Here is a 10,227-nt window from a genome sequence, read left to right on the forward strand (position 1 = left end):
GCCACTCCATACATTCCTTCAGATGCCTCTTTGTAACTCATTGCAACAATCCCAAAGCAGTGATTAAGAAACAGGAGAAAGTGGTCAGGAGTTCTGACAATTTAGGTGATGGAAACCACTACCACCAGCTACCCCTGTGCAAACTTTCTTACCAAAGAAATGCCACAGCTGTATGGCCCCCAAAACACCACAATGCCCTTCCTTAGTGTTTCACTGCAAACAGGGCCTAGCAGGCAAAAGTTGGGATCACCGCGTAACAACTGGGACAAGGGGAATGAAGAGCAAAAAATATTTAGAGGGGGAAAAAACCCTGAACAAAACCAAACACCATGAAGGTAAAAAGAGGATTTAAGTAACCCAATTCACTGCTTTACTGGAATTGGGTTGCCAGAAGCCAAACAGGTGAAATTGAGCTGAAGTCACCATACCTTTTACACACATGTCTAGAAAATCACAACTGTGAAAATTATCACTTCCAATGTATTTCTTTAAAAATTAATTTACCTAAGTACCAACAGGCTCACAAAGTCTCCTGTTTTAATGGTTTTACTGTCAGATCTCCAAAAATCAGCACTTTTCCACTTTATCCTTCACATTTAGTGGGTACCAGATGAGCTCTGCCTTCTAGATCATAGATCAGGAAAATGTTTCCTCCAGATTTTTCTCAAGGGAAAATAGAAAATAAAAGTGCTTTTGGTTGGAAGCAGTCCTGTCTTCTGCAAGAGATAAAGAAAAAAATACCAAACACAACTGGCCATTTTGTTTGAATCCAAAAAATGTAAGTCAGATCATAAAGCCACAAAGCATTATTTTTAGAGACAAATTATTCTAGTATAAAGGCATTTGCTATTAAAACATTATGGGTAACATTTGTCTAATGTGACGTCTGCATGAAAAAAAAGTCTAACTACATTTTGCTTTTTAATAAAACATCTATTTTGAAACCAGATGGCTAAAATTCCCTTCTCCTACTGTACAGTGTGTAATAACTAACTACAGCTTCCAAAGAGGGACCAAACACCACTATGTTCTATTTATATGCACACAATTTATTTAAAACTAAAGCTGTGGTCTGGTGCTGTCAGGCAGTGCAATGTTCTTGCTGTCACTCAAGGTGAGGAAAGAAAATGCAATCCATTCTGGCAACAGCTGCTGCTATATTAGAATGGAAAGCTGCAGTGTCAACTGCTCTGAGATGACCCCACAACCAGAGTCCAACCCTGCACCACCACAAACCTCGCTCTCCCGCCCTCCCCAAACCCAATCATTTTACACGGGCATCCAGTTTTTATCAACAGATCTAAGGCATGTAGAAATAGAAGATTTGGAAGTTTATTTTTTTTCCAATAGCGTGTAGGAGTCTCTTAGTGAGTGTTTAGATTTATCATGATCACTGCATATACAGAATCCAACAGAATTCTTCTGCAGAGTACTGGATAGGTTTTCCATTCATTTCTGCTGCAGCAAAACATCAGAATCCACACATAGGAAAAGTGCATTTAATGTTCATGTTTACATAAAGCATTCATCAAGAACAGACTACAAACAACACTTAGAGACCATCTTTGAATGCCTTCAGCAGCAGGTCAGCTGCCAGCCCAGGAGACAAGACCCCTGCAAGAACTTTTTCCTCCAGAAGTGGGATCTTATCCTTGACGGCCAGGTGAGTGCGGAAGTGCTGCAGCATGTTCTCCTGGATGAGGTTCCACATCCACACCTTCTGCTGCCGGCGCCGCTTGGCCAGCAGCTCGCCGCTGCTGAGCATGAGGTCGCGGAACTCGGCCATTTTATCCCACATCTCCGAGATGCCCTCGCCCGTTTTGGCGGAGATGCGCATGACCTGGGGGGTTCAGGGAATGGCCAAAGCCAGGTTACCTGCTGGCCTCGAGGCTGCCAGGACTGCAGCAGGCAGATTGCATGGAAATCAAGACATGTGTGAGGGAAGCTTCCTTCAATACCTGCTTCATGAGGCTCTAAGCATTTCTGTGCCTTTCCCTCCAACCCCCCAAAAATCTGGGATTCTACTGACTAGAAGCAGACCCTGAGACCCATACTATTTGGGATATTTGTCCAACTGCTTGTTATGAGAATCATTTTTAGTAAGTCCTTCAGCTAAGAAGCACATTAGTGCTCCTTTACTTAAATGTAGAGTTAAGTGCATATTCTGGTAGCTATTCTTTCACTTAAAATATGCCAGAAACAAGGTATTTTAAATTTTATTTTTTTTAATCTTTGCTTTCCAGACCAGGAATTAATGTTGCCAATAATATTCCAGAAATCCAGCACAATCTTTCAAATAGAACAACCTGGTGGTTGTTTTTTGTTTGCTTTTTTTTTTTGCTTTTTTTTTAAAAAAAAGCTTCTCTCCTTTTCCACACTTAGAAAAGAAAGGCTAATCCTCAGGCAGCCCAGCTGATTTAAACTCAGCTTAATGGGTCAATTTCAACACCAGGGTAGAACAAACCTCCTTTACAGATAGTTTATTTATAAAGGAAGTGAGAGTGTGTGCTTATTGTATATACAGATATTAAAAACTAGTACTGAATCTTCTCCTTAAAAATCCACCAAAACCTTTTAATAGATAAAATACAGAAAAATAGCTTTAAAACTGAAGACCTACAGGATAAAAATTCCCATTTTCTAGCCATTTTTATTATGTGAGAAACTAAAAAAAAATTAAAGCCATAAAGGAAACACATGAACTAGTGAAAGAGCAAAGATAATCACAGGCTTCAGAGTTATAAGAGAGGGAGAAGCAGATTAAGGGACATTTTTAGATAGGCACAGTTTACAAAAAGCAAGTGAAGTTTGCACCACTTCTGATGTCAGTAATAGCTCTGCTAGTGCAGAGATTGCAGCTCGGGGCAGAAATCCTGGGGAGGAGAACTGGCTTTGCAGTGTTTCATGTGGCACACCCTGGGATCAGAGGTGAGGCATAGACAGCAGCAATCACCTCTCCAGCACACTGAGACTGAACAACCATCTGCAGTTTTTAAAAAGAGCCCAAGGACACTAGGACAGCTAGGTGAGAAGATACCAATCTTAACTCATTCAGCATGTTTTCTGGGGGGAAAAAATACAAAAAAAACCCCAAACACATCTCCAATACCCAAACAAAACCAAACCAGACCCAAAAAGCCCCACAAAACACAGGGAAGTCCACAAACCTTTGGCCTCCAAACCTTGGAACGCTTGCGGAGCAGCTTCATGGCACTGACGTACTCAGCCTGGATCCTCCGGGCAGGCACAACCAAATCACCATCAGCCTTGTTGATAGCAACCAGGTCTGCCATCTCAATGATGCCCCGTTTGATGCCCTAAATGCAGCAGGGACAGCAATCAGGAGTACCCAGAGGGGCTGCGACACGCTGATTCAGCACAAAAAGCAGGTCAAAATGATTTGGTAGTTTCTAGTTTTCTCCCCAAAAATATATATAAGTAGTAAACATGTCAAAGTTAAGCTACAGAGTATCAAAAGTTTACATCCTAATACTTTTAAAATTAAAAAGGGAGCTTAGCTGTGCAGTAAGTGGATGACACTGAAAATACTTAATAATAACAGTGTAATGGACAAAACACTATTGATATGAACTTTCTGCACAGCTACTACATGCTGAATTTAAGTTTCTCTTTCTAGTCCCAGGCAGTAACCAATAAGAGAAACTGAAAAATACCTGTAATTCATCTCCACCCGCAGGTGGTAGCAGTAATATAAACATATCAACCATATCAGCCACAGCAAATTCTGACTGGCCCACACCTAAAAAATTAAATTCAGAATTTACCATTTACTACAAACTTTCAGTCCCATTAATAACAGTAATTGTGACATATCCCAGCACTGCCCCACAAACAAATTCCACTATAACAAAACAAAGAGAACAGAAAACACAACAGTTTAGTAAAAGACATACAGAACTAGAAAACAAGACAGAATGAGCATTTGTGTTCAAGCAGTGACCATGTACGAAAACACGGGCAAAATCAAGGCAGGGATATGCAATTATTAGCACAGCTTATTTCCATATCACAACAGGGCAATCAAAGCAATCCCTAAGCACATACCTACTGTTTCCACAAGAACAACATCGTAGCCTCCTCCCTCGCAGAGCAGAATGGCTTCATTTGTGGTCCTTGTGACACCTCCCAGCGTCCCACTGGTTGGAGATGGTCTGATGTATGCATTCATGTCTCTTGACAACTCAGTCATCCGTGTTTTATCACCCAGCAGGGAACCTTAATGTTAAATTGTTTCAGAAGTGCAACACAGCCAAAGTCCCCCTTCTCCCCCCTCCCCACCAATAAATGAGTGAGAAAAGACAAGACAGATCTCTCGTAAAAAGTCAGTCAAATAAGAATATCCTAGTTATAGTTGCTCAAGACTTAACTGAGGACTAGGAAGCTACTGTCTGGTTCTTCTACTTCCCAGAAGCTGGAAAGGCCTGACAGGCAGACCTTACAGCTACCAAATATGAAGAATTTGTGCTAGGTCAGAATGAATTCTACAACTCCTGAATGGCTTTTTGAAGCCTACGCACATCAGGCCACACAGCTGATTCGTGTCTGCTCCTGCCCAAAGGGACAAATCTCTGCATCATAATTCTGACACACCTTGATGCTGGATGTTTTGTTTTAGGAGAGCTGACACGTGTCCCTGCCTTCCTTCTACTCAAACAAACTGCAAATCAGATTCAGCGAGATCTACGCACTCAATGCACGCTCCAAAAGATGAGAGATGATCGATTCTTCCAACACATTTTCTTCCACATTTTGCTACTCTACTCATGCATCCTGAAGGCATGCATCAAAGAACACAGTCCATCTTAGCTCCATCTCATTGCAATGCTCTAGTTATTTCTTTATAAATAGTTACACACCTCTAACAGCACAGAAGCTGGAAAAATTAATGATGCTGCTTGGCAGCTGCCCCTTATGGAAAGATCAAAATCAAGACTGTATTATTTGTATCAGAGATATCAAGAATCAGGCATGTTCAACTTGTAATTTCCCTACAATTTTTTATTGGAGAGTTAGAGATCACAGCCTGTCATCAGTAATCCTGCACAACTTCAAAAAATTCAAATTTAGAAAAATAAATTGTAAAATATTAGAAAAGAGGAAGTCTGAAAGAATTACAACACTGATACAAATTTTCCAATTTTGTATCACATAGGAAAAAAATATGAAAACTTAATTTCTTTTACATTTTACTGTTATAGGCGCCAAATCTTCTTCCACTTGGCCCAAAGGGATACTTCAGTAGTTGACAAGGTATTAGAAACTTGACTCAAACTTTAATTCCCACTCACCACCACTTGTACTAGAGGAAGGGTCTACAGCCAACACAGACACTTTGTGGCTTCTTTCCGTAAGCATCTTCCCAAAGCATTCTATGAAGGTTGACTTTCCAGCACCAGGAGGACCAGACAACCCTAAATAATCACATTAGGAAGAAAAAACCATTTTGTTAGTCAAATAAATAATACATCTCATGAATACCATCAACATCTAGTTGATAACAATTCATACTCTAACACAGCAAAATAAAATAAAAGCAAATAAAAGCTATGCCAAAACAAAATAGGAGCTTGGCAACAAAGCAGCACTTCACCACCCCTCCTCCTATTGACACCAACATAACACTGGGTTTATCCACATCTATTTCTTCCCTTCCAAATAAAATTACTTGTACTGTATGACTTATCCTTCAGAACTTTCAAAATGTTATCTATTACAACTGGATTTTTCAGATTTACTACAAAAGAAACATTCCAAAAGGAAAAGCAAGGCTGTACCTTGAAGAGCTGTTCTTTCCAAAAAATGAGGCCATTTATTTGCATGTCAAAGCTCACAAACTAAGATTAGCACCAAACTTTTCTCACTCCCATGCCCCAGTTCTTGTTCTTACTACCTTTGTACAGACAGGAGAGATGACAGCTGGGCATGACACATGTTAGCAGTCCTTCTCTTTGTTAAGGGAAAAACATTTTACAGCTTCCAGGAGAAGCAGGTTCAAGTCTCCTTCAGCTGAAAATCAGGCTGCTTAACAGAGGGCCATAAAACAGGAAGGTGCATGTTTTTCCTTCTGTAGACTAAAAAAGGGATTCAGGAAATGTCCAAAAAACACCTTTAGGAAAAGACCAGGTGTGCTTGAACACATCTTTCCCTAAGTGTAGATAACATCTGCATCAATCTGCAAAGTAACTAATGTTTCACCTTATAATGGTTACACAACCGACCCTGAATAACACACTCCCAAGAAGCAATGATAATTTCTAAAGCATTTTCAAAAGCATTTTTCATCTCAAGCCATAATTCCACTGGACAACAGAAGTAATCTAGATTGGTTATAAACCACAAAAATATAACAATGCAAGACCACAGACCACAAACAACAGTGATAATAAAAGGTGAGGACAGTAATTATGTGTAAGCAACTACTAGACAAGACATAAAAGGACTAACCCACTCTAAAGGCAAGTGGCTTTCCTTGATTTAACTTTTCTTGTTCCCTGTGGTAGGATAATACCTTCTGAAGGAGCACCTGGGCTACTTTCTTCTTCCTACTCTGAGTTGATTCTATGAGTGTAATGGATTCAGCTAAGCAGGCTCTGTGGCCCTGGATTAGCCCCTGGTAAAGTCTGTCTACAAGTCTCTGCTCCCGGTCAGAAAGCTCCTCTGCTTGCTGCTCAGGGGCTGCTTGCTGGCACAGCTCTCTCCTCAAAGTGTTTGATGAGCAAATCCATTTGGTGTGACAGCCGTGCGCCGGCCCAGGAGACTCAAGGCCCAGGAAATCTGCTCGGGAAGTGAAGCGAAAGGTCACGAAGTAAGTTCTTCTGGAGAAATAACAACGAGGGAATCTCAGCAGCAAACAGGAGATCTTCATCTTGGCTGGGACCAAAAAGTACCAGAGTTGTCAGTTCACCTCTGTTTGCAGACACTCTAAAGAGAAGGAAAAACATTTTTACTTTCCTCAAAGCACGTGTGAAGACGCAAATTAAGTTTATGTACACCCCTGATCCTCAGCTTTGATTTTATCTGTATCCTCTGCCTTAAATAAAAAAATGACCACCCCCTTTTCCCGTCAAACAGACCCAATAAAAACACGCTACAGAATCAAAAGCACAGCATCTCTTTATTATCATACTTCATAAATGAAAATATCAAAAAAGTACTTTTAAATACGCCTCTGGGAGCACACGCAGCACACTACAAATCCAGGAGCAATCAATCCTTATGCTTACGGAAATGGTGGCACATTCTAGTTTGACGGACTATTTTTAGGGGTGTTTTTAACAATTATTAGGATCGAGGGCACATTGGCACTTATTTCCACCAGAAAGAGGAATAAAGGGGAGTGGGAGAGAGTTCAGACACAAGAACATTTAGAAATAAACAGGAGGAGCTGAGGCCTCCCCGAGGCGCCCGGGCGGCCCCAGCCCCGCCGCCTCAGCCCAGGGCGGCCGCTGAGGGGAGGAGGGCAGGGAAAAGCCGCCATTCCCGGCCGATGCCCGACATTCCCGGCCGCTACCCGCCATTCCCGGCACCTACCGGAGCCGCCCCGCTCCGCCCCGGGAAGTGACGCCCTCAGGCTGAGCCGGAACCCGCTGCCCCGCAGGGAAAGGGCTGGGAAAGGGCCGAACAGGGCCGGGAAGGGAGGGTGCCGAAGGGCAAGGAGCTACCCCGCCATTGCCCGGGCCTCCCAGAGCGAGGGGTCAAGGCCTCAGGCCTCGGATCTGGCCATTCCATGTGTACGCAAACTTCCATGGCCGGGGAGTCACAGTCTCCCTGCTCTGGCCTTATTAAACTTCCTCTTCAAATTTAGTTTCCTGTCGTGGAATGTTGGTTTATCGTGAGGCGGGGTTTGTTTTGCTTATTTTTTTTAAACTATTGTTATTTCTCCAGTCATCTCACAACCCTTTTTCTGCCCGTCTTCTTGTTAAGGTACACAGATCTATTTCCAGTGAATGTGAACACACAGAATCCAGTGGCTGAGCTGTTCCCAGTGCCTTGCACTGTCCCGCAAAGACTTTTTCACAGTTCCATCACACGGGCAGTGAAAGTGAGAGACTATTAAATAGCAGGAGTTTTGTTCTGAACTGCTGAATGCACAATTTATCTCGCTGCTGTTATTCCGGTCCAGAAGATGATGATACACAGAGAACTGAACACTTCAGGGCTAAGAAAATATGCAATTTTGTGTGCCTATCAGCATGGGATGAAACCACAGCAGAAAGAGACAAGAGGTTCCATTTTGAAATAGCCTCATGAGGTCTTTCTGTTTAACCAGGTCTTTATTCACCAGAGTTAGCCTGGGTCACTATAATCTCTTCATTAACAAGCTTTCTAAGGCTCTCTGTTTCAAGTGCTGTACTTACACCTAGGTAGCACATCCCCACTACTATTTTAATGGCAGCAGAAACAACAAAAAAACCATTCTACTACTGCTTAATTTATCCTTCAGTTTATGCCCCTTTGTGTTCTCTGAAATTGAATACTTTTGTCAGTGACCTTGGTGAACAGGCATGGAAAAGTGCACATTTCATCAATGCTGAAGAGGAGAGGGGATTGTTCAGTTCTCTATGATAACCTTGTGGACCGGAATAATAGGAGTGAGATTAAAGTGTGCACTCAGCAGTTCAGAACAAAACTGCTGCTCTTTTATACAGCCCACCAGCTGTACTGCCAATCTGATATGGCCACAAACAGGCATGAATGTGCTCTAGAGTCATCTCCCTGCGAGAACTGTTTTCAAGACTTTGCACACTGATGAGGTCTGGAACTCCAACTTGCTCAAGTCATCCTCTTTTTTTGTTCCCCTTTCCCCCCAGCTCTGTTATTCAACAAGTTTGCTTTTCACCAGTCAGAGGCTACAGTCTCCAAATGCCAGATATGAGGAAGACTTCCTATTGCCTTGTCAATGATATACACCCTTTCTTTCCATAGTCTCTCATATATCAGGGATTATATAGGTCTGCTAGAACTATATGCACTTCTACCACCTCTGATTTCTTTTTACTATAACCTCATCCAAAATATGCAAAATACTCTCTTAGAGGCTGGATCATATCTAGAGTCTTCTTAATCTACATCCTGCCATGCTACACAGTATTCTTGTGTTTCTCCTATAGTCTTGTAATGCATGCAACCAAAGAGGGGGGGGTTTGGTTGTTATTACACACAGCCCAATAAATTTTGGGCAGACTCACTGCATTTGTGCTTTATACTCTCCAACAGAGAGATTTCTCTTGGCTTCTGTATTCTTTATCTGTTCATCATTAATTTACATAACATTGTTGCTGAGCTATTCAGGAGAGTAATTCAGTAGCTTTCTGCATCAGGCTCTGTTTCTCCTTTTTCTTAAAAATTATCTTTCAAATTGGGGGGGGGGGGGGGGAGAGTATGTTTGTGGATTTGGGCTTTTTTTAATTTCAAAATTAAGTCATATTCTGTGTTCTCTTTGCTTCTTTTCCCCAAGGGTGTCAGAAGAATAAAAATGCACCCTGCATAGTTATTCCATCACAGTCTGCAAACTTCTCCAAGATTTAAGAAAATTATTTGGTTTAACCTCCTTGCTGCAAATTTATCCCAGTGTTAAAGAAAAGGGTACTGCTGGTAACTCATGAAATAGGAGTCTTCCTTCTGAGCCAATACTAAATCAAACATCCTGTAAAGTGTTATAAATATTGTGCCATGAGCTAAAGGTGCAGGGAGGCACAGACATTCAGGCAAAATGTGCAACCGAATCCAGATCGTTACAAAAGAATAGAAAAAGACCCTTCTGTAACTTCTCACAGCAGGAATAGTATTAACACTAGAATCTGCCAAATTCAACCATGCAAATTTACATTCCGTCTAACTGGCTTCCCCTTGCAGTTTTAGTTGGATTAGTTCATTCTTTCTTTCTCTGGCAACGCTGATTTCCTTGCTCTGTTCACCTCCTCTTTAAGAAAACCCAAAGTAATCTTTGTGCACATAATTAATACAATGATACTTAATATCATCACAGACATTTCTCTACAGCAATGTGCTGTAAAGGCCAATACAAAACCACAGTCCTTGCCATGGTACAAACTGAAAAGACAGTGGGACCAAGTGAGACCATTTGACCTTTATTTCAGAAGGCAGCCTTCAATTCATTTCAGTTTTCACAGAAGCAGAGAAGTTTGATCCAACCACCTCTTTACAGAAAACAGGAAGCAAGGTAACTACTGATTACAGCCTTCC

At 41.6% G+C, this 10,227-nt stretch overlaps 1 protein-coding gene across 2 annotated transcripts; it reads right to left on the minus strand.

Moving 5' to 3' along the window:
* Positions 1 to 1,310: 1,310 nt before the first annotated feature.
* Positions 1,311 to 7,643, minus strand: MMAA (metabolism of cobalamin associated A). 2 transcript variants are annotated; one of them, XM_071431495.1, is made up of 7 exons: positions 7,552 to 7,643; positions 6,466 to 6,942; positions 5,310 to 5,432; positions 4,066 to 4,236; positions 3,675 to 3,760; positions 3,168 to 3,317; positions 1,311 to 1,840 (listed from the first exon to the last, which is right to left on the minus strand). In XM_071431495.1, the coding sequence occupies exons 2-7, from the start codon at positions 6,884 to 6,886 to the stop codon at positions 1,553 to 1,555; spliced, it is 1,239 nt and encodes a 412-aa protein (XP_071287596.1). In that variant the 5' UTR covers positions 6,887 to 6,942; positions 7,552 to 7,643; the 3' UTR covers positions 1,311 to 1,552. The 2 variants fall into 2 exon arrangements, with proteins under 2 accessions (XP_071287596.1, XP_071287597.1); XM_071431496.1 differs by having other exon boundaries at positions 7,176 to 7,573.
* Between the last annotated feature and the right edge of the window lie 2,584 nt (positions 7,644 to 10,227).

The sequence above is a fragment of the Agelaius tricolor genome, unplaced genomic scaffold (assembly GCF_023055355.1).
Source record: "Agelaius tricolor isolate 1412-34295 unplaced genomic scaffold, bAgeTri1.0.p SCAF_8, whole genome shotgun sequence".
Classification (NCBI taxonomy): domain Eukaryota; kingdom Metazoa; phylum Chordata; class Aves; order Passeriformes; family Icteridae; genus Agelaius; species Agelaius tricolor.